The 25,626-nt window shown below is 34.4% G+C and overlaps 1 protein-coding gene and 1 long non-coding RNA gene across 5 annotated transcripts in view; one reads left to right on the forward strand and one right to left on the reverse strand.

Annotated features, from left to right (window-relative positions):
- Window positions 1–8,519, forward strand: part of LOC148187669 (uncharacterized) — a 76,069-nt gene extending 67,550 nt beyond the window's left edge. The window contains exons 2-3 of the long non-coding RNA XR_015778444.1: window positions 7,664–7,747; window positions 8,362–8,519. This is a non-coding gene — a long non-coding RNA (uncharacterized LOC148187669). The remainder of the gene's footprint in view (window positions 1–7,663; window positions 7,748–8,361) is intronic.
- The window catches only part of camkmt (calmodulin-lysine N-methyltransferase), a 178,901-nt gene continuing 154,371 nt past the window's right edge, over window positions 1,097–25,626 (reverse strand). For 2 of the 4 annotated variants that reach the window (XM_042501696.2, XM_088086628.1), the window contains exons 14-18: window positions 8,292–8,497; window positions 7,637–7,794; window positions 1,669–4,464; window positions 1,461–1,518; window positions 1,097–1,320 (exon numbers count right to left, since the gene is read on the reverse strand). In XM_042501696.2, the coding sequence (XP_042357630.2) occupies window positions 8,470–8,497 (28 nt within the window). In that variant the 3' untranslated portion in view covers window positions 1,097–1,320; window positions 1,461–1,518; window positions 1,669–4,464; window positions 7,637–7,794; window positions 8,292–8,469. Of the gene's footprint in view, window positions 1,321–1,460; window positions 1,519–1,668; window positions 4,465–7,133; window positions 7,795–8,291; window positions 8,498–25,626 lie in introns of those variants that run through there. The other 2 variants (XM_088086629.1, XM_042501695.2) reach the window with 2 other exon arrangements.

Consider the following 25,626-nt stretch of genomic DNA (forward strand, 5'->3'; position numbering starts at 1 on the left):
CCAATGGACGCAGGATCAAATCCCGGTGGATACTGCTGACTTTTGAAAAGTTTAAGAGACAGGAAAGTCAATCAAGTTACAGGCAGTTGGATTGTGAGACAGGAAGGACAGTCAATAGACAGGAAGTTGAGAAGGTTAGTCAAGTTACCAAAAGTGAAGTTGTTCCACAGGACACTGAGTGAAGGTAGACAATGATAGTTAGTATCTGCAAATGCATGTTGAAATCAAGGAATATCAGTAAAGAAATGACAAAGTCAAAAGTAATTTTGAAACTGTGATGTGATAATTATTAGTAATAGTAGTAATAATGATAATAGTAGTAATAATAATAATAATAATAATAGTAGTAATAATAATAATAATAATAATAGTCATAATTATTATTATTCATAGTATTATTCTTGAGAGAGTACTGACATGTTTTAATATTAATAATATTAAATTATTAATATTAATAATAATATTAAAGTGTATGATATTTTGTTTGTTTATGACACAATTGTCTTCTTTTCTCCTGAATTTAAATATACTGAATTTTTCCTGCCAATAACTTAGTTAATTATCGGCAAACTCATATATCTGTCAATTTTAGACAGACGTCGCTGCCGATACTGATTTTGACCTGTTTTGAGCGTTGTTGATTATCGGCCTAACTCATATATCTGTCAACTTTTCGACCAGAGCACGAAAAGTCCGACTGTGGACCAAAAATGCCCATATATGGGGGGGCAGGGGGCGGGGCGAGCTGAAAATCACCTGTGATTGGACAGAATATCCCTCTCTCATTGGTCACTGGTGGTTTGCCCTCCCATTTATATTATTATAATAATAATATTTCGTTATTAAAAATATTAATATATAACATTAATATACCACCATCATCATTATTATTATATAATATTATTATATTATTATTGTCCATATTATATTATTGTTATTTGTATTATAATAATATATCAACATATCATTATTAGAATAACAATATAAATTGATATGTTATTATTTATTATAATTATTATCAATATTATTATTCTGTTACTGAAGACACCTGTCACAGTATCAGTTCATTGAGAAAAACACACATTTGCCAAAAAGATATTGAAAATATGAAGCTTTATTTAGAGTTGTTTTATTTCATGAGATGCTTGAAATGTCTCTTTGTTGCTTCGGGGTCGTTTGCAGTCGGTGCCGGTCTGTCTCAGGGTGGCCCAAAACGCAGCCTTCTGCGGTGTGTTCCTCATCTAATGTCATGTCTGATGTGATCCCTCTCCAAACATCCTTTTCTTCCTCGGCAGAGACAGCTCTCCTCGCTTCCAGCAGCTGAAAACACAAAAGTACAATCAATACTGCGCTGTGCTGTTAATACTGCATAGATATGTTTAGATATGTAGATATGTATGCCGATACACATACTGATCCCATTCAGCACAGTGCATTCAGCTGTTTTCTTTAAATCTTACCCTTGCAGCGGCTCACAGCGCCTGTCGTTTCGCTCAGTTTTGGAGACGCCGCAGTTTCCTATAAAATACAAAACACATCAGTCACTTTGGTGAACAAATATATCCGGGCTGAGCAGCAGGCATCGTCAGTGTGGCGCACATTTAATTCACCCCGACAGTCGTTCAAAGAGATTCACTTTAAGTACACCGTAAAAAGTAAGTCACTCACCAAACATCAGCTAATGTCTCCAAACTGGTGTGTCCTGCCTGTCCTCCTCCTGCTGCTGCATCAGCTGTTTGTGACGACGATCAGCTGCAGCGTCTCTTCAGCTGTTCACCGTCATCTTCACATCTTGGTTTCGCTTTTTGCTGAGCTCTGTTTTGCTAATATGCTGTTTTTTGGGTATGTTTCCATGTAAACAAACGCTCGTGCTTCGTCTCGTTTTTCCTCCGTGTGTTCAAATTTCCGGGAAAAACATGGACGCTGGAAGCGTCATCCAATCGGGACACAGGAGGTGGGACAAAGCCTTCAGAGCCCTCGCTGATTGGCTCAGAGGACGGAACAACTTGGGTTTCTCTGGCCAATCAATGCGCAGAAATTGATGATGTAACCACGTTCACTGCGGAGCGTCTGGATGTTTTAAAGGGGCAAATCTGATATCAGTGGAAAACCTAAATTCTCCACTTTATTTAAAGATTATTTTTTCGGGGGGGGTTCCCTTTATTTACAGGACAACTGTAGAATAATAGGAAGTCTGGGAGAGAGGGGGTGACATGCAGCATAGAGCCACAAGCTGGAATTGAACTAGGGCTGCTGCAAAAAATTTGCCATTGCAGACACACACTCTAGCAGGTGAGCTAGAAGCCACCTCTAGATTCTCTGCTTTACATGACTTTTAAAACAAGTTGATAGGATCAGTGGTTCAAAAGTCAGACATTAAATGGGATTCTCTTATTCAGCTGCTCTCTATTGCTTCCATTTTTTTTTTTTTTTTTTTTTATCGGCGGTGGATTTAGTTTTGGGGGAGCCTGGTGCCCCAGCCTAACTGCCTTTCTTTGATTTCACTCATTCTCTAAGTGGGAATGATGGTGGGCTGTTGGAAGCTTATATAGACTAGTGCAGGTGATGAAGAGTTGCTGGAAATTAGTTTTAAATTACATTACAAATGTATGGTATGTTGTTTGTTTGTGACATATTTGTCTCCTTGTCTTGTATATGTATAGTTTTTCTAATTCTGGCATTATCCCATTAAATTTCAGCCATGGATTTTGTACTGTTGCATAACTACTCTACTTGTGAGGCACAAACTGCTAAATCAGGAGACTCTAACCAGCTGCTTTTCCCCTGAGCCACACTTCAGTTATTCATACCATCTTGGATGTTTCCTTTATCTATCACATTTGGACAATAACTATTAAAAGACACCTGTCCTGAGTAAGGCTTGTTCCCACAACCTCAGCGATACCAACCAGCCATCTAACCCACTGAGCTAAACCTCCTGACAGTTTTATTGTTTTTGATGTTCTGTTTCAAGTAGTTTGCTGCTAGGGCTCATTGGTTGGGCTCAGGCAGCTTGCTAGGAGGGGGATTAATACAGAATATCTATTTAAGAATGACACAAGTTTATTGTTTACTAATGATTCAAGGATTTTGGGCAGACAGGACAATTTTGAAATGGGATGATAATTGTAAACTTTTTTCTACTCCCTTGTGCGGAGGTAAAACACAAGCTGACTTCCGTACTTTAGGAATTGTACCAGTAAAAATTGTTACGTTAAAAATATGTGTGATGTGTTCTGAAATTATGGGAGCAGAGATCTTAAGGAGACAGGGAGCCAGATTATCTTCCCCAGTTGCTTTCTTTGAGTCAGTGATTCGAAGGGCTGCAGTAAATGCAGTAGCAGAAAACAGGTGGAGGGCAAAAAGAAGAAAAGTTTCTCTTGATAGCAATCTGAGTTTTGGATTTGGGCAACCAAGTGTCTTTGGTACATACAGTTGGGCAATAATCACTTATGTCTACGGAAGCTCGCCACTGGAATAATACTTATGAGGCTGATTTGTCAATATAATGTCAATCAAGGTTGATTTAGTGAGTAGGATCAGAGATCAGTTGAGTAAATCTAAGATCAGTGCAAATGGACTATAGACTGTCTGAGTCTGCGGACAACCAGTTTAAGGGAAGGTCTCCCATAACAGTCACTTCTGAGGACATAAAGGGAGTAAGATTCTCAACAATGTCAGTAACTGCCTCGAGAGGGACTTAATTCTATATTTACTATCAGTAGTTCATTTTGTTTTGGGACAGACACACTAACTAACTCGGATGCTTCAATGTGAATTTTGACATAGATTTTAACAGCTCCACACTTAGTAAGTCTATCACATCTAAACAAATTATCATATTTTAGTGTAATATGATCACTAATTGACTTTTTTAACCAAGGCACCTAAAGGATTAAGATGTCAGGGTTGTTGTTGAAAATACAAATATTTATGTAATCAATTTTCTTTATAATGCTGCGAACATTTATATGCATCAATCCAATGCCTTTTCACCTCTTGAAATCTGCAGATGAGTTAGGGAAAGAGGCTGTGTTCTCTGAAATATCAGGTTTGGAGTTTCTAGACACATTGATTGTGATAAGATTACTACTACAGACACCAGATGGTCTATATAGATCTATATTTCTGCAAGTGCCATGATGTACAATGTCAGAGGACATAATATCAAGATTTTCTTTCTTTATAATATTTTTCTGCAACTACCTGTTGGAAATCCTGACAGGGATGTAAACAGTGTCATTAAATGGTCCAAGTCCAGTAGAAAGTGTACCTGTATACATGGTGGAACCATTGTGAGAGGGACTAGGACCAGGGGAACATCAAACACTGATGGACCGGTCAGTGCTGGACTTGTGTGAACCGTCAAGGTGATGCAGTGGGCAGGTAGTCAGGTAGTCAATAGGCCGTATCCCAGGTTGGCAGAGAGCGCCCGTGCACCCACCTTGTTCAGGTGGACTCCATCTGCACCAAAGAGATGTCAGTTGTGGTAACAACGTAATTGTTGCCTGGATTATGTTCAGAGAGACTTCTTTTAACTAACGAAACATTACATTTATGTACCTTTGCATTGAGGTGAAAGGCGGACATACAAAGTGCAGAAATAGTTTTTTTAATTTTCATTTGTGAATAATTTTGAGAAACACAATTCTCGTAACATAGTTAAATATCAACAAAGAGTTTGACTATTTTATCAAATATTCATGTACAAAAATACAAAAACAACACTGAAAAATACAACTGGCTGCCAATTTAACTAATTGCATGTCTTACTCATTAAATGTAAAGCTTGCTAACAAAGTAGTCGTTTCACAGACTGATTGATGGCCTCGCTGATTAACTGACTGACAAAGTCACAGGCAGACAATAGCACAGAAAGGAGCTGCTTGTATGCAGAGAGGCAGGTGTTAATTCAGCGCTGCCCCTACAGTGGCTAATGTCGGCCCTCTGCCATTAAAAGCAGGGTAAACACTGCCACGAGAGACTGTCAACATTTATAGGAAGGACTCTCGACCAACACAAACCACTTGTGTCGTTCTATATGTCTCGCAGTCTGTTTCCTTCTTTCTCTCGCCATGTCTGTCGCTTCCACCCGGTCTGACCTAATCAGCTATAAGTTGAGTGCTTTTGTCAACAGCACAGCCCCCTTAATTAGCAGCCCGTTGCTATAAGCTCATGTGTAAGCATCACTGTACTGTGTGAACGTGCGTATATATATTACCAGCATCCGGACTGACCTTAGCTCACTCCATTCAGTCAGCTAATAAGTCAGTCAGTGAAATAGCCTCCTACATATCCAGATGGACAGGTTTAATGGGTATTAGAGATCGAGGGGCTGAACAGGTAAATGGGAATAACTACAGGCAGCCTATATAGCCACCAAAGCATCTGAAATAAAAGATTGGAGTCAATGCGCAATTGATTTCGAGTGTTTACGTCTGTTAAATGTGTCTACAGGCCACAAAAGTGTTGTTTTTTTAAAAATACACAATAATAAACACACTAAAACCCACACATTTCCCACTCTGTATAGACCGTATCCTATTCCACCCAGTTCCAGGTGACTACATTAATACCACAGAATTCCACCTCCACATATTTCTCAATTCCTTCCCCTGTAATGGAAAACATTATTGTCGTCAAGGCCAGCATCAGGTGTGCGTTGTGAATGTGGTGTGTGTGTGTGTGGGAGGTGGGGGTAGCTCCCACTCTGCCATGTCAACTCATACTCAATGGCTTTCTGAATTTAAAAAAAAAAGAAGAAAAAATGCTCTCAGGGACTTTGCAGCATTCCACTTCATGAGCACAAACAAACGGACCAAAAAGCCATTCTAGAGGGAGGAGTGGGAGGGGTGGGGGTGCGGGTGGAGGGGGGCAAGCAGAAAAAAACCCTTCAAAAACAGAGGGAGATAAAGAGGAGAGAGAGGGGGGAAAGGAAGCAGGAAGGCAAGCAGACGGAGCTGAAAAACCAAAGTGACTCCACTAACCGATAATGAGCGGATCATTTAAAAAGCCCTCCTCAAATTGCCTTGAGGAGGAGAAGAGAGAGGAAAAGGCTTGAAAGGTTTTGAGAGATTTTGGGCGATGGACGAAGTGGTGCAGGGGAGGGGTTACAAAGTAGAACAGGGGACGGGTAAATATGTTTGGCTGTGAGATGCACACACTGTATATACACTGAAACACATGGCTTATTTGAGTCTATGGCTGTGGCTGTAAGTGTGCAGGTCAAACAGTCAGAGGTGTAGTTTTACACCTGACACACACAATCTGTATCTCAACGAGTGTGAGAAACATGTGTATGTGCATGCCTGAATATACTATCTTCACAGTTTTTGGTGCATGTCATATACTTAAATACCTTAAAATACCGTTGAAAGAAAAACCATTATCTTTGCTTCAGTCCTAAAATAAAACTAGAATTACTGCTTTGTGGTTTAATACCTCTGCACACCAGTCAAATCGCACTTACAGTTTAAGATTGGAAAATGTTGATGTCACAGTGAAGTTGACCTTTGACCTTGAAAAATGTCATCATTTTATCATTTTATGCTACTTGACATTTGTGTGAAATGTTGTCAGAATTAGCAAATGAATGCTAAAGTTATGGTTAAAAACATGTTTTGTGAGCTCACAGTGACCTTGCACCTAGGCCACCAAACTCTGATCAGTTCATCCTTGTGTCCAATTCGACATCAGTGCCAAATTAAAAATGTAATAATAATAATAACCACAATACATTCTTCAGATACTGCATCACTTTACAAAGTGAGTATGTCATAAAGGACATGATATAATGATATAATAATATATATTTAAAAAGTCATAGTAAAGTATGTCATTTTAAAAAACCCTTAAGAAAGTCATGCTATAGTATTCCATGAAAATGTCACAAAAATGTCATATAGTAAATCATAAAAAGTCCTCAAAATGTCATAGTTTTTCAATGTGCTAAATTATGACATTTTGGGGCTTTTTTTCGACATTGTATACTATGATACATCTCTACAAGCTATAATATGTTGTTTTCAGACATTTTTTTGACATGTCAAAAATTTGACATGCTATACTATGTCACTTTCAGTAATTTTTTCGATATGTTGTATTGTGATATTTTTAGCCTTTTTTCAACATTGTGTACTATGACTTGTCTCTACAAGCTATAATGTTTAATAATTAATACTATAATAGTTTTCAGCCAATTTTTTGGACATGTTAAAATTTGACGTTTTCCAACATACTATAATATGGTATTTTGGGCCATTTTTTAGACGTGCTAGATTTAGATGTTTTGGGGCATTTTTTAGACATTGTATACTATGACGTGTCTTCACAATCTATAATGTATTTTTTTCAGACATTTTTTGAATTGTTTTTGACATTACAATGTGTTCTTTTTGCCATTTTTTTTGACATGTTAAATTATGATGTTTTTGGTCATTTTTTTGACATTGTATACCACAACGTGGCTTTTCAAGCTATAATATGTCATATTTAGCCATTTTTTTGACAAGTAAAAATTTGACGTTTTTCGACATACTATACTGTGTCATTTTCTCCCCTTTTTCTTTTGACATTGTGATGACCCCAGAGTCAGGTCCTGTGGATGTTGAGAGCAGGGTCCTGTGGGCATGTATACCATGTATGCTTTGTTGTGTCCCCATAGGTCGTGGGCCGCGTGGAGCCGACTGCATATTTGGGAACAACTGGCCAATGCTGCTGATGGTCCCATTGTTGTATCTGCCTTGCGGTAAGCCAGCCTCCTTGCACCATTTTTTCTCTGTATTCTCTTCACACCTTCAACACACACCACACATTATCACAGCATTCACTCACCTGCAGACATCACTGGTGCACACATCCAAGTTATAATATGTCGTTTTCAGCCATTTTTTGACATGTCAAAATTTGACATTTTTCGACATACTATACGTCATTTTCAAGCATTTTTTCTACATGCTATATTATGATGTTTTTGGCGTTTTTTTCGACATTGTATGCTATGACACGTCTCTACGAGCTATATTACGTTGCTTTCCGCCATTTTTGGGGCATGTCAAAATTTCACGTTTTTGGCCTTTGTTCAGACATTATATGCTATGAGCTATAGTACAAGCTATAATATGCAGTTTTCATTCATTATTGGGGCATGTCAAAATTTTACGTTTTTCGCCACACAATACTGTGCGGTTTTTGGCCATTTTTTGACACTAAATTATGATGTTTTTGGCCTTTTTTTGGACATTGTATACTTCAGACATTTTTTTGACATGTCAAAATTGACGTTTTTCTACCTGTGGGTCCTGTGGGTTTTCAGAGTTGGGTCCTGTGGGCGTGTATTCCATGTATGCTTTGTGTCTCCAGGTCCTGGGCTGTGTAGAGCAGACTGCGTGATTGTGAACACTTGGCCAGCGCTGTGGATTGTCCCATTGTTGCATCTGCCTCGTCTTCAACCAGCGTCACCGTCTTGCATCATTTTTTCTCTGTATTCTCTTCCCACCTGCAACACACATGATACATTATTACAGCATCCACTCACCTGCAGACATGACTGATGAACACATCCAAACCCCATTACCTTTCTCTTCATTTATATCAATAAACACTGGTTGATTTGTCTACCTTGTGAGCACGTCTTTTATTTGTTGTGAGTTGCAAGCACCCTTAACAAAATGCGAAATTATGACTGTTGTTACCTTTTTTTTTTTCAAAATTGTATGCTATGACACAACTCTGACACCTATTATCTCATTATCAGCCATTTTGGGGCATGTCAGAATTTGATGTTTGTCGCCACACTATATAATGCGGTTTTTTGCCCTTTTTTTGACATGCTACATTATGGCATTTTTGGCCTGTTTTTTTGACATTGTATGCTATCATGAGACTCAAAAAGCTGTTATAAGTCGTTTTCAGCCATTTTTGGGAGCGGTCAAAATTTGACTTTTTTCGACATACTATACTATTGCCTTTTTGGTCATTTTTTGGACATGCGAAATAATTTTTTTTTGTGTGTTTTTATGTATTTATTTCCACTTCTTATACTATGACACGTCTCTACAAGCTATTGTAAGTCGTTTTCAGCCATTTTTGGGAGCGGTCAAAATTTGACATTTTTTCGACATACTATACTATTGCCTTTTTGGTCATTTTTTGGACATGCGAAATAATGTTTTTTTGTGTGTTTTTCAGCCTTTATTTCCACTTCTTATACTATGACACGTCTCTACAAACTAATTTAAGTCATTTTTAGCCATTTTTGGGAGTGGTCAAAATTTGACTTTTTTCGACATACTATACTATTGCCTTGTTGGACATTTTTTGGACATGCGAAATAATGTTTTTTTGTGTGTTTTTCAGCCTTTATTTCCACTTCTTATACTATGACACGTCTCTACAAGCTATTATAAGTCGTTTTCAGCCATTTTTGGGAGCGGTCAAAATTTGACTTTTTTCGACATACTATACTATTGCCTTTTTGGTCATTTTTTGGACATGCGAAATAATGTTTTTTTGTGTGTTTTTCAGCCTTTATTTCCACTTCTTATACTATGACACGTCTCTACAAACTAATTTAAGTCATTTTTAGCCATTTTTGGGAGTGGTCAAAATTTGACTTTTTTCGACATACTATACTATTGCCTTGTTGGACATTTTTTGGACATGCGAAATAATGTTTTTTTGTGTGTTTTTCAGCCTTTATTTCCACTTCTTATACTATGACACGTCTCTACAAACTAATTTAAGTCATTTTTAGCCATTTTTGGGAGCGGTCAAAATTTGACTTTTTTTGACATACTATACTATTGCCTTTTTGGACATTTTTTGGACATGCGAAATAATGTTTTTTTGTGTGTTTTTCAGCCTTTATTTCCACTTCTTATACTATGACACGTCTCTACAAGCTATTATAAGTCGTTTTCAGCCATTTTTGGGAGCGGTCAAAATTTGACTTTTTCGACATACTATACTATTGCCTTTTTGGTCATTTTTTGGACATGCGAAATAATGTTTTTGTGTGTTTTTATGTATTTATTTCCACTTCTTATACTATGACACGTCTCTACAAACTAATTTAAGTCATTTTAGCCATTTTTGGGAGCGGTCAAAATTTGACTTTTTTCGACATACTATACTATTGCCTTGTTGGACATTTTTTGGACATGCGAAATAATGTTTTTTTGTGTGTTTTTCAGCCTTTATTTCCACTTCTTATACTATGACACGTCTCTACAAGCTATTATAAGTCGTTTTCAGCCATTTTTGGGAGCGGTCAAAATTTGACTTTTTTCGACATACTATACTATTGCCTTTTTGGTCATTTTTTGGACATGCGAAATAATGTTTTTTTGTGTGTTTTTCAGCCTTTATTTCCACTTCTTATACTATGACACGTCTCTACAAACTAATTTAAGTCATTTTTAGCCATTTTTGGGAGTGGTCAAAATTTGACTTTTTTCGACATACTATACTATTGCCTTGTTGGACATTTTTTGGACATGCGAAATAATGTTTTTTTGTGTGTTTTTCAGCCTTTATTTCCACTTCTTATACTATGACACGTCTCTACAAACTAATTTAAGTCCTTTTTCGCCATTTTTGGGAGCGGTCAAAATTTGACTTTTTCGACATACTATACTATTGCCTTTTTGGACATTTTTTGGACATGCGAAATAATGTTTTTTTGTGTGTTTTTCAGCCTTTATTTCCACTTCTTATACTATGACACGTCTCTACAAGCTATTATAAGTCGTTTTCAGCCATTTTTGGGAGCGGTCAAAATTTGACTTTTTTCGACATACTATACTATTGCCTTGTTGGACATTTTTTGGACATGCGAAATAATGTTTTTTTGTGTGTTTTTATGTATTTATTTCCACTTCTTATACTATGACACGTCTCTACAAACTAATTTAAGTCATTTTTAGCCATTTTTGGGAGCGGTCAAAATTTGACTTTTTTCGACATACTATACTATTGCCTTGTTGGACATTTTTTGGACATGCGAAATAATGTTTTTTTGTGTGTTTTTCAGCCTTTATTTCCACTTCTTATACTATGACACGTCTCTACAAGCTATTATAAGTCGTTTTCAGCCATTTTTGGGAGCGGTCAAAATTTGACTTTTTTCGACATACTATACTATTGCCTTTTTGGTCATTTTTTGGACATGCGAAATAATGTTTTTTGTGTGTTTTATGTATTTATTTCCACTTCTTATACTATGACACGTCTCTACAAACTAATTTAAGTCATTTTTAGCCATTTTTGGGAGCGGTCAAAATTTGACTTTTTTCGACATACTATACTATTGCCTTGTTGGACATTTTTTGGACATGCGAAATAATGTTTTTTTGTGTGTTTTTCAGCCTTTATTTCCACTTCTTATACTATGACACGTCTCTACAAGCTATTATAAGTCGTTTTCAGCCATTTTTGGGAGCGGTCAAAATTTGACTTTTTTCGACATACTATACTATTGCCTTTTTGGTCATTTTTTGGACATGCGAAATAATGTTTTTTTGTGTGTTTTTATGTATTTATTTCCACTTCTTATACTATGACACGTCTCTACAAACTAATTTAAGTCATTTTTAGCCATTTTGGGAGCGGTCAAAATTTGACTTTTTTCGACATACTATACTATTGCCTTGTTGGACATTTTTTGGACATGCGAAATAATGTTTTTTTGTGTGTTTTTCAGCCTTTATTTCCACTTCTTATACTATGACACGTCTCTACAAGCTATTATAAGTCGATTTCAGCCATTTTTGGGAGCGGTCAAAATTTGACTTTTTCGACATACTATACTATTGCCTTTTTGGTCATTTTTTGGACATGCGAAATAATGTTTTTTTGTGTCTTTTTATGTATTTATTTCCACTTCTTATACTATGACACGTCTCTACAAACTAATTTAAGTCATTTTTAGCCATTTTTGGGAGCGGTCAAAATTTGACTTTTTTCGACATACTATACTATTGCCTTGTTGGACATTTTTTGGACATGCGAAATAATGTTTTTTTGTGTGTTTTTCAGCCTTTATTTCCACTTCTTATACTATGACACGTCTCTACAAGCTATTATAAGTCGTTTTCAGCCATTTTTGGGAGCGGTCAAAATTTGACTTTTTTCGACATACTATACTATTGCCTTTTTGGTCATTTTTTGGACATGCGAAATAATGTTTTTTGTGTGTTTTTCAGCCTTTATTTCCACTTCTTATACTATGACACGTCTCTACAAGCTATTATAAGTCATTTTCAGCCATTTTTGGGAGCGGTCAAAATTTGACTTTTTTCGACATACTATACTATTGCCTTTTTGGTCATTTTTTGGACATGCGAAATAATGTTTTTTTGTGTGTTTTCAGCCTTTATTTCCACTTCTTATACTATGACACGTCTCTACAAGCTAATATAAGTCGTTTTAGCCATTTTGGGAGCGGTCAAAATTTGACTTTTTCGACATACTATACTATTGCCTTGTTGGACATTTTTTGGACATGCGAAATAATGTTTTTTTGTGTGTTTTTCAGCCTTTATTTCCACTTCTTATACTATGACACGTCTCTACAAGCTATTATAAGTCGATTTCAGCCATTTTTGGGAGCGGTCAAAATTTGACTTTTTTCGACATACTATACTATTGCCTTTTTGGTCATTTTTTGGACATGCGAAATAATGTTTTTTTGTGTGTTTTTCAGCCTTTATTTCCACTTCTTATACTATGACACGTCTCTACAAGCTATTATAAGTCATTTTCAGCCATTTTTGGGAGCGGTCAAAATTTGACTTTTTTTCATACTATACTATTGCCTTTTTGGTCATTTTTTGGACATGCGAAATAATGTTTTTTTGTGTGTTTTTCAGCCTTTATTTCCACTTCTTATACTATGACACGTCTCTACAAGCTAATATAAGTCGTTTTCAGCCATTTTGGGAGCGGTCAAAATTTGACTTTTTCGACATACTATACTATTGCCTTTTTGGTCATTTTTTGGACATGCTAAATAATGTTTTTTGTGTGTTTTTCAGTATTTATTTCCACTTCTTATACTATGACACGTCTCTACAAACTAATTTAAGTCATTTTTAGCCATTTTTGGGAGCGGTCAAAATTTGACTTTTTCGACATACTATACTATTGCCTTGTTGGACATTTTTTGGACAGGCGAAATAATGTTTTTTTGTCTGTTTTTCAGTATTTATTTCCACTTCTTATACTATGACACGTCTCTACAAGCTATTATAAGTCGTTTTCAGCCATTTTTGGGAGCGGTCAAAATTTGACTTTTTTCGACATACTATACTATTGCCTTTTTGGTCATTTTTTGGACATGCGAAATAATGTTTTTTTGTGTGTTTTTCAGTATTTATTTCCACTTCTTATACTATGACACGTCTCTACAAACTAATTTAAGTCATTTTTAGCCATTTTTGGGAGCGGTCAAAATTTGACTTTTTTCGACATACTATACTATTGCCTTGTTGGACATTTTTTGGACATGCGAAATAATGTTTTTTTGTGTGTTTTTCAGCCTTTATTTCCACTTCTTATACTATGACACGTCTCGTCAAGCTATTATAAGTCGTTTTCAGCCATTTTTGGGAGCGGTCAAAATTTGACTTTTTTCGACATACTATACTATTGCCTTTTTGGTCATTTTTGGACATGCGAAATAATGTTTTTTGTGTGTTTTTCAGCCTTTATTTCCACTTCTTATACTATGACACGTCTCTACAAACTAATTTAAGTCATTTTCAGCCATTTTTGGGAGTGGTCAAAATTTGACTTTTTTCGACATACTATACTATTGCCTTTTTGGTCATTTTTTGGACATGCGAAATAATGTTTTTTTGTGTGTTTTTCAGCCTTTATTTCCACTTCTTATACTATGACACGTCTCTACAAGCTATTATAAGTCGTTTTCAGCCATTTTTGGGAGCGGTCAAAATTTGACTTTTTTCGACATACTATACTATTGCCTTTTTGGTCATTTTTTGGACATGCGAAATAATGTTTTTTTGTGTGTTTTTCAGCCTTTATTTCCACTTCTTATACTATGACACGTCTCTACAAACTAATTTAAGTCATTTTCAGCCATTTTTGGGAGCGGTCAAAATTTGACTTTTTTCGACATACTATACTATTGCCTTTTTGGTCATTTTTTGGACATGCGAAATAATGTTTTTTTGTGTGTTTTTCAGCCTTTATTTCCACTTCTTATACTATGACACGTCTCTACAAGCTATTATAAGTCGTTTTCAGCCATTTTTGGGAGCGGTCAAAATTTGACTTTTTCGACATACTATACTATTGCCTTTTTGGTCATTTTTTGGACATGCGAAATAATGTTTTTTTGTGTGTTTTTCAGTATTTATTTCCACTTCTTATACAATGACACGTCTCTACAAACTAATTTAAGTCATTTTTAGCCATTTTTGGGAGCGGTCAAAATTTGACTTTTTTCGACATACTATACTATTGCCTTGTTGGACATTTTTTGGACATGCGAAATAATGTTTTTTGTGTGTGTTTTTCAGCCTTTATTTCCACTTCTTATACTATGACACGTCTCTACAAACTAATTTAAGTCATTTTCAGCCATTTTTGGGAGCGGTCAAAATTTGACTTTTTTCGACATACTATACTATTGCCTTTTTGGTCATTTTTTGGACATGCGAAATAATGTTTTTTTGTGTGTTTTTCAGTATTTATTTCCACTTCTTATACAATGACACGTCTCTACAAACTAATTTAAGTCATTTTAGCCATTTTTGGGAGCGGTCAAAATTTGACTTTTTTCGACATACTATACTATTGCCTTGTTGGACATTTTTTGGACATGCGAAATAATGTTTTTTTGTGTGTTTTTCAGCCTTTATTTCCACTTCTTATACTATGACACGTCTCTACAAGCTATTATAAGTCGATTTCAGCCATTTTTGGGAGCGGTCAAAATTTGACTTTTTTCGACATACTATACTATTGCCTTTTTGGTCATTTTTTGGACATGCGAAATAATGTTTTTTTGTGTGTTTTTCAGCCTTTATTTCCACTTCTTATACTATGACACGTCTCTACAAGCTAATATAAGTCGTTTTCAGCCATTTTTGGGAGTGGTCAAAATTTGACTTTTTTCGACATACTATACTATTGCCTTTTTGGTCATTTTTTGGACATGCGAAATAATGTTTTTTTGTGTGTTTTTCAGTATTTATTTCCACTTCTTATACTATGACACGTCTCTACAAACTAATTTAAGTCATTTTTAGCCATTTTTGGGAGCGGTCAAAATTTGACTTTTTCGACATACTATACTATTGCCTTGTTGGACATTTTTTGGACATGCGAAATAATGTTTTTTTGTGTGTTTTCAGCCTTTATTTCCACTTCTTATACTATGACACGTCTCTACAAACTAATTTAAGTCATTTTTAGCCATTTTTGGGAGCGGTCAAAATTTGACTTTTTTCGACATACTATACTATTGCCTTTTTGGTCATTTTTTGGACATGCGAAATAATGTTTTTTTGTGTGTTTTTCAGCCTTTATTTCCACTTCTTATACTATGACACGTCTCTACAAACTAATTTAAGTCATTTTTAGCCATTTTTGGGAGCGGTCAAAATTTGACTTTTTTCGACATACTATACTATTGCCTTTTTGGTCATTTTTTGGACATGCGAAATAATGTTTTTTTGTGTGTTTTTCAGCCTTTATTTCCACTTCTTATACTATGACACGTCTCTACAAACTAATTTAAGTCATTTTCAGCCATTTTTGGGAGCGGTCAAAATTTGACTTTTTTCGACATACTATACTATTGCCTTTTTGGTCATTTTTTGGACATGCGAAATAATGTTTTTTTGTGTGTTTTTCAGCCTTTATTTCCACTTCTTATACTATGACACGTCTCTACAAGCTATTATAAGTCGTTTTCAGCCATTTTGGGAGCGGTCAAAATTTGACTTTTTTCGACATACTATACTATTGCCTTTTTGGTCATTTTTTGGACATGCGAAATAATGTTTTTTTGTGTGTTTTTCAGCCTTTATTTCCACTTCTTATACTATGACACGTCTCTACAAGCTAATATAAGTCGTTTTCAGCCATTTTTGGGAGCGGTCAAAATTTGACTTTTTTCGACATACTATACTATTGCCTTGTTGGACATTTTTTGGACATGCGAAATAATGTTTTTTTGTGTGTTTTTCAGCCTTTATTTCCACTTCTTATACTATGACACGTCTCTACAAACTAATTTAAGTCATTTTTAGCCATTTTTGGGAGCGGTCAAAATTTGACTTTTTTCGACATACTATACTATTGCCTTTTTGGTCATTTTTTGGACATGCGAAATAATGTTTTTTTGTGTGTTTTTCAGCCTTTATTTCCACTTCTTATACTATGACACGTCTCTACGAACTAATTTAAGTCATTTTCAGCCATTTTTGGGAGCGGTCAAAATTTGACTTTTTTCGACATACTATACTATTGCCTTTTTGGTCATTTTTTGGACATGCGAAATAATGTTTTTTTGTGTGTTTTTCAGCCTTTATTTCCACTTCTTATACTATGACACGTCTCTACAAGCTATTATAAGTCGTTTTCAGCCATTTTTGGGAGCGGTCAAAATTTGACTTTTTTCGACATACTATACTATTGCCTTTTTGGTCATTTTTTGGACATGCGAAATAATGTTTTTTTGTGTGTTTTTCAGCCTTTATTTCCACTTCTTATACTATGACACGTCTCTACAAACTAATTTAAGTCATTTTCAGCCATTTTTGGGAGTGGTCAAAATTTGACTTTTTTCGACATACTATACTATTGCCTTTTTGGTCATTTTTTGGACATGCAAAATAATGTTTTTTTGTGTGTTTTTATGTATTTATTTCCACTTCTTATGCTATGACACGTCTCTACAAACTAATTTAAGTCATTTTTAGCCATTTTTGGGAGCGGTCAAAATTTGACTTTTTTCGACATACTATACTATTGCCTTGTTGGACATTTTTTGGACATGCGAAATAATGTTTTTTTGTGTGTTTTTCAGCCTTTATTTCCACTTCTTATACTATGACACGTCTCTACAAGCTATTATAAGTCGATTTCAGCCATTTTTGGGAGCGGTCAAAATTTGACTTTTTCGACATACTATACTATTGCCTTTTGGTCATTTTTGGACATGCGAAATAATGTTTTTTGTGTGTTTTTCAGCCTTTATTTCCACTTCTTATACTATGACACGTCTCTACAAACTAATTTAAGTCATTTTCAGCCATTTTTGGGAGTGGTCAAAATTTGACTTTTTTCGACATACTATACTATTGCCTTTTTGGTCATTTTTTGGACATGCAAAATAATGTTTTTTTGTGTGTTTTTATGTATTTATTTCCACTTCTTATGCTATGACACGTCTCTACAAACTAATTTAAGTCATTTTTAGCCATTTTTGGGAGCGGTCAAAATTTGACTTTTTTCGACATACTATACTATTGCCTTGTTGGACATTTTTTGGACATGCGAAATAATGTTTTTTTGTGTGTTTTTCAGCCTTTATTTCCACTTCTTATACTATGACACGTCTCTACAAGCTATTATAAGTCGATTTCAGCCATTTTTGGGAGCGGTCAAAATTTGACTTTTTCGACATACTATACTATTGCCTTTTTGGTCATTTTTTGGACATGCGAAATAATGTTTTTTGTGTGTTTTTCAGTATTTATTTCCACTTCTTATACTATGACACGTCTCTACAAACTAATTTAAGTCATTTTTAGCCATTTTTGGGAGCGGTCAAAATTTGACTTTTTCGACATACTATACTATTGCCTTGTTGGACATTTTTTGGACATGCGAAATAATGTTTTTTGTGTGTTTTTCAGCCTTTATTTCCACTTCTTATACTATGACACGTCTCTACAAGCTATTATAAGTCGATTTCAGCCATTTTTGGGAGCGGTCAAAATTTGACTTTTTTCGACATACTATACTATTGCCTTTTTGGTCATTTTTTGGACATGCGAAATAATGTTTTTTTGTGTGTTTTTCAGTATTTATTTCCACTTCTTATACTATGACACGTCTCTACAAACTAATTTAAGTCATTTTTAGCCATTTTTGGGAGCGGTCAAAATTTGACTTTTTCGACATACTATACTATTGCCTTGTTGGACATTTTTTGGACATGCGAAATAATGTTTTTTTGTGTTTTTCAGCCTTTATTTCCACTTCTTATACTATGACACGTCTCTACAAGCTATTATAAGTCGTTTTAGCCATTTTTGGGAGCGGTCAAAATTTGACTTTTTTCGACATACTATACTATTGCCTTTTTGGTCATTTTTTGGACATGCGAAATAATGTTTTTTGTGTGTTTTTCAGCCTTTATTTCCACTTCTTATACTATGACACGTCACTACAAGCTATTATAAGTCGATTTCAGCCATTTTGGGAAGCGGTCAAAATTTGACTTTTTCGACATACTATACTATTGCCTTTTGGTCATTTTTTGGACATGCGAAATAATGTTTTTTTGTGTGTTTTTATGTATTTATTTCCACTTCTTATACTATGACACGTCTCTACAAGCTAATATAAGTCGTTTTCAGCCATTTTTGGGAGTGGTCAAAATTTGACTTTTTTCGACATACTATACTATTGCCTTTTTGGTCATTTTTTGGACATGCGAAATAATGTTTTTTTGTGTGTTTTTCAGCCTTTATTTCCACTTCTTATACTATGACACGTCTCTACAAACTAATTTAAGTCATTTTTAGCCATTTTTGGGAGGGGTCAAATTTTGACTTTTTCGACATACTATACTATTGCCTTGTTGGACATTTTTTGGACATGCGAAATAATGTTTTTTGTGTGTTTTTCAGCCTTTATTTCCACTTCTTATACTATGACACGTCTCTACAAGCTATTATAAGTCGATTTCAGCCATTTTTGGGAGCGGTCAAAATTTGACTTTTTTCGACATACTATACTATTGCCTTTTTGGTCATTTTTTGGACATGCGAAATAATGTTTTTTTGTGTGTTTTTATGTATTTATTTCCACTTCTTATACTATGACACGTCTCTACAAACTAATTTAAGTCATTTTTAGCCATTTTTGGGAGCGGTCAAAATTTGACTTTTTTCGACATACTATACGATTGCCTTGTTGGACATTTTTTGGACATGCGAAATAATGTTTTTTTGTGTGTTTTTCAGCCTTTATTTCCACTTCTTATACTATGACACGTCTCTACAAGCTATTATAAGTTGTTTTCAGCCATTTTTGGGAGCGGTCAAAATTTGACTTTTTTCGACATACTATACTATTGCCTTGTTGGACATTTTTTGGACATGCGAAATAATGTTTTTTTGTGTGTTTTTCAGCCTTTATTTCCACTTCTTATACTATGACACGTCTCTACAAACTAATTTAAGTCATTTTTAGCCATTTTTGGGAGCGGTCAAAATTTGACTTTTTCGACATACTATACTATTGCCTTTTTGGTCATTTTTGGACATGCGAAATAATGTTTTTTTGTGTGTTTTTCAGCCTTTATTTCCACTTCTTATACTATGACACGTCTCTACAAGCTAATATAAGTCATTTTCAGCCATTTTTGGGAGCGGTCAAAATTTGACTTTTTTCGACATACTATACTATTGCCTTTTTGGTCATTTTTTGGACATGCGAAATAATGTTTTTTTGTGTGTTTTTCAGCCTTTATTTCCACTTCTTATACTATGACACGTCTCTACAAGCTATTATAAGTCGATTTCAGCCATTTTTGGGAGCGGTCAAAATTTGACTTTTTTCGACATACTATACTATTGCCTTTTTGGTCATTTTTTGGACATGCGAAATAATGTTTTTTTGTGTGTTTTTCAGCCTTTATTTGCACTTCTTATACTATGACACGTCTCTACAAACTAATTTAAGTCATTTTCAGCCATTCTTGGGAGTGGTCAAAATTTGACTTTTTTCGACATACTATACTATTGCCTTTTTGGTCATTTTTTGGACATGCAAAATAATGTTTTTTTGTGTGTTTTTATGTATTTATTTCCACTTCTTATGCTATGACACGTCTCTACAAGATAATTTAAGTCATTTTTAGCCATTTTTGGGAGCGGTCAAAATTTGACTTTTTTCGACATACTATACTATTGCCTTGTTGGACATTTTTTGGACATGCGAAATAATGTTTTTTTGTGTGTTTTTCAGCCTTTATTTCCACTTCTTATACTATGACACGTCTCGTCAAGCTATTATAAGTCGATTTCAGCCATTTTTGGGAGCGGTCAAAATTTGACTTTTTTCGACATACTATACTATTGCCTTTTTGGTCATTTTTTGGACATGCGAAATAATGTTTTTTTGTGTGTTTTTATGTATTTATTTCCACTTCTTATACTATGACACGTCTCTACAAGCTAATATAAGTCGTTTTCAGCCATTTTTGGGAGTGGTCAAAATTTGACTTTTTTCGACATACTATACTATTGCCTTTTTGGTCATTTTTGGACATGCGAAATAATGTTTTTTGTGTGTTTTTCAGTATTTATTTCCACTTCTTATACTATGACACGTCTCTACAAACTAATTTAAGTCATTTTAGCCATTTTTGGGAGCGGTCAAAATTTGACTTTTTCGACATACTATACTATTGCCTTGTTGGACATTTTTTGGACATGCGAAATAATGTTTTTTTGTGTGTTTTTCAGCCTTTATTTCCACTTCTTATACTATGACACGTCTCTACAAGCTATTATAAGTCGTTTTCAGCCATTTTTGGGAGCGGTCAAAATTTGACTTTTTTCGACATACTATACTATTGCCTTTTTGGTCATTTTTTGGACATGCGAAATAATGTTTTTTTGTGTGTTTTTATGTATTTATTTCCACTTCTTATACTATGACACGTCTCTACAAACTAATTTAAGTCATTTTTAGCCATTTTTGGGAGCGGTCAAAATTTGACTTTTTTCGACATACTATACTATTGCCTTGTTGGACATTTTTTGGACATGCGAAATAATGTTTTTTTGTGTGTTTTTCAGCCTTTATTTCCACTTCTTATTCTATGACACGTCTCTACAAGCTATTATAAGTCGTTTTCAGCCATTTTTGGGGCGGTCAAAATTTGACTTTTTCGACATACTATACTATTGCCTTTTTGGTCATTTTTTGGACATGCGAAATAATGTTTTTTTGTGTGTTTTTCAGTATTTATTTCCACTTCTTATACTATGACACGTCTCTACAAACTAATTTAAGTCATTTTCAGCCATTTTTGGGAGCGGTCAAAATTTGACTTTTTTCGACATACTATACTATTGCCTTGTTGGACATTTTTTGGACATGCGAAATAATGTTTTTTTGTGTGTTTTTCAGCCTTTATTTCCACTTCTTATACTATGACACGTCTCTACAAGCTATTATAAGTCGATTTCAGCCATTTTTGGGAGCGGTCAAAATTTGACTTTTTTCGACATACTATACTATTGCCTTGTTGGACATTTTTTGGACATGCGAAATAATGTTTTTTTGTGTGTTTTTCAGCCTTTATTTCCACTTCTTATACTATGACACGTCTCTACAAGCTATTATAAGTCGATTTCAGCCATTTTGGGGCCGGTCAAAATTTGACTTTTTCGACATACTATACTATTGCCTTTTTGGTCATTTTTTGGACATGCTAAATAATGTTTTTTTGTGTGTTTTCAGTATTTATTTCCACTTCTTATACTATGACACGTCTCTACAAACTAAATTAAGTCATTTTTAGCCATTTTTGGGAGCGGTCAAAATTTGACTTTTTTCGACATACTATACTATTGCCTTGTTGGACATTTTTTGGACATGCGAAATAATGTTTTTTTTTGTGTTTTTCAGCCTTTATTTCCACTTCTTATACTATGACACGTCTCTACAAGCTATTATAAGTCGTTTTCAGCCATTTTTGGGAGCGGTCAAAATTTGACTTTTTTCGACATACTATACTATTGCCTTTTTGGTCATTTTTTGGACATGCGAAATAATGTTTTTTGTGTGTTTTTCAGCCTTTATTTCCACTTCTTATACTATGACACGTCACTACAAGCTATTATAAGTCGATTTCAGCCATTTTTGGGAGCGGTCAAAATTTGACTTTTTTCGACATACTATACTATTGCCTTTTTGGTCATTTTTGGACATGCGAAATAATGTTTTTTGTGTGTTTTTATGTATTTATTTCCACTTCTTATACTATGACACGTCTCTACAAGCTAATATAAGTCGTTTTCAGCCATTTTTGGGAGTGGTCAAAATTTGACTTTTTTTGACATACTATACTATTTCCTTTTTTGTCATTTTTTTGACATGCGAAATAATGTTTTTTGTGTGTTTTTCAGCCTTTATTTCCACTTCTTATACTATGACACGTCTCTACAAACTAATTTAAGTCATTTTTAGCCATTTTTGGGAGCGGTCAAAATTTGACTTTTTTCGACATACTATACTATTGCCTTGTTGGACATTTTTGGACATGCGAAATAATGTTTTTTGTGTGTTTTTCAGTATTTATTTCCACTTCTTATACTATGACACGTCTCTACAAACTAATTTAAGTCATTTTAGCCATTTTTGGGAGCGGTCAAAATTTGACTTTTTCGACATACTATACTATTGCCTTGTTGGACATTTTTGGACATGCGAAATAATGTTTTTTGTGTGTTTTTCAGCCTTTATTTCCACTTCTTATACTATGACACGTCTCTACTAGCTATTATAAGTCGTTTTTAGCCATTTTTGGGAGCGGTCAAAATTTGACTTTTTCGACATACTATACTATTGCCTTTTTGGTCATTTTTGGACATGCGAAATAATGTTTTTTGTGTGTTTTTCAGTATTTATTTCCACTTCTTATACTATGACACGTCTCTACAAACTAATTTAAGTCATTTTCAGCCATTTTTGGGAGCGGTCAAAATTTGACTTTTTTCGACATACTATACTATTGCCTTTTTGGTCATTTTTTGGACATGCGAAATAATGTTTTTTTGTGTGTTTTTATGTATTTATTTCCACTTCTTATACTATGACACGTCTCTACAAGCTAATATAAGTCGTTTTCAGCCATTTTTGGGAGTGGTCAAAATTTGACTTTTTTCGACATACTATACTATTGCCTTTTTGGTCATTTTTTGGACATGCGAAATAATGTTTTTTTGTGTGTTTTTCAGCCTTTATTTCCACTTCTTATACTATGACACGTCTCTACAAACTAATTTAAGTCATTTTAGCCATTTTTGGGAGCGGTCAAAATTTGACTTTTTTCGACATACTATACTATTGCCTTGTTGGACATTTTTTGGACATGCGAAATAATGTTTTTTTGTGTGTTTTTATGTATTTATTTCCACTTCTTATACTATGACACGTCTCTACAAACTAATTTAAGTCATTTTTAGCCATTTTGGGAGCGGTCAAAATTTGACTTTTTCGACATACTATACTATTGCCTTGTTGGACATTTTTTGGACATGCGAAATAATGTTTTTTGTGTGTTTTTCAGCCTTTATTTCCACTTCTTATACTATGACACGTCTCTACAAGCTAATATAAGTCGTTTTTAGCCATTTTTGGGAGCGGTCAAAATTTGACTTTTTTCGACATACTATACTATTGCCTTTTTGGTCATTTTTTGGACATGCGAAATAATGTTTTTTTGTGTGTTTTTCAGTATTTATTTCCACTTCTTATACTATGACACGTCTCTACAAACTAATTTAAGTCATTTTCAGCCATTTTTGGGAGCGGTCAAAATTTGACTTTTTTCGACATACTATACTATTGCCTTGTTGGACATTTTTTGGACATGCGAAATAATGTTTTTTGTGTGTTTTTCAGCCTTTATTTCCACTTCTTATACTATGACACGTCTCTACAAGCTATTATAAGTCGATTTCAGCCATTTTTGGGAGCGGTCAAAATTTGACTTTTTTCGACATACTATACTATTGCCTTGTTGGACATTTTTTGGACATGCGAAATAATGTTTTTTTGTGTGTTTTTCAGCCTTTATTTCCACTTCTTATACTATGACACGTCTCTACAAGCTATTATAAGTCGATTTCAGCCATTTTTGGGAGCGGTCAAAATTTGACTTTTTCGACATACTATACTATTGCCTTTTGGTCATTTTTGGACATGCGAAATAATGTTTTTTGTGTGTTTTTCAGTATTTATTTCCACTTCTTATACTATGACACGTCTCTACAAACTAATTTAAGTCATTTTAGCCATTTTTGGGAGCGGTCAAAATTTGACTTTTTCGACATACTATACTATTGCCTTGTTGGACATTTTTGGACATGCGAAATAATGTTTTTTTGTGTTTTTCAGCCTTTATTTCCACTTCTTATACTATGACACGTCTCTACAAGCTATTATAAGTCGTTTTTAGCCATTTTTGGGAGCGGTCAACATTTGACTTTTTTCGACATACTATACTATTGCCTTTTGGTCATTTTTTGGACATGCGAAATAATGTTTTTTTGTGTGTTTTTCAGCCTTTATTTCCACTTCTTATACTATGACACGTCTCTACAAGCTATTATAAGTCGATTTCAGCCATTTTGGGAGCGGTCAAAATTTGACTTTTTCGACATACTATACTATTGCCTTTTTGGTCATTTTTTGGACATGCGAAATAATGTTTTTTGTGTGTTTTATGTATTTATTTCCACTTCTTATACTATGACACGTCTCTACAAGCTAATATAAGTCGTTTTCAGCCATTTTTGGGAGTGGTCAAAATTTGACTTTTTCGACATACTATACTATTGCCTTTTTGGTCATTTTTGGACATGCGAAATAATGTTTTTTGTGTGTTTTTCAGCCTTTATTTCCACTTCTTATACTATGACACGTCTCTACAAACTAATTTAAGTCATTTTTAGCCATTTTTGGGAGCGGTCAAAATTTGACTTTTTTCGACATACTATACTATTGCCTTGTTGGACATTTTTTGGACATGCGAAATAATGTTTTTTTGTGTGTTTTTCAGCCTTTATTTCCACTTCTTATACTATGACACGTCTCTACAAGCTATTATAAGTCGATTTCAGCCATTTTTGGAGCGGTCAAAATTTGACTTTTTCGACATACTATACTATTGCCTTTTTGGTCATTTTTTGGACATGCGAAATAATGTTTTTTGTGTGTTTTTCAGCCTTTATTTCCACTTCTTATACTATGACACGTCTCTACAAACTAATTTAAGTCATTTTTAGCCATTTTTGGGAGCGGTCAAAATTTGACTTTTTCGACATACTATACTATTGCCTTGTTGGACATTTTTTGGACATGCGAAATAATGTTTTTTGTGTGTTTTTCAGCCTTTATTTCCACTTCTTATACTATGACACGTCTCTACAAGCTATTATAAGTCGATTTCAGCCATTTTTGGGAGCGGTCAAAATTTGACTTTTTTCGACATACTATACTATTGCCTTTTTGGTCATTTTTTGGACATGCGAAATAATGTTTTTTGTGTGTTTTTCAGTATTTATTTCCACTTCTTATACTATGACACGTCTCTACAAACTAATTTAAGTCATTTTTAGCCATTTT

The sequence above is a fragment of the Plectropomus leopardus genome, chromosome 13, assembly GCF_026936395.1.
Source record: "Plectropomus leopardus strain MGB_pleo_1.0 chromosome 13, ASM2693639v1, whole genome shotgun sequence".
NCBI lineage: Eukaryota > Metazoa > Chordata > Actinopteri > Perciformes > Serranidae > Plectropomus > Plectropomus leopardus.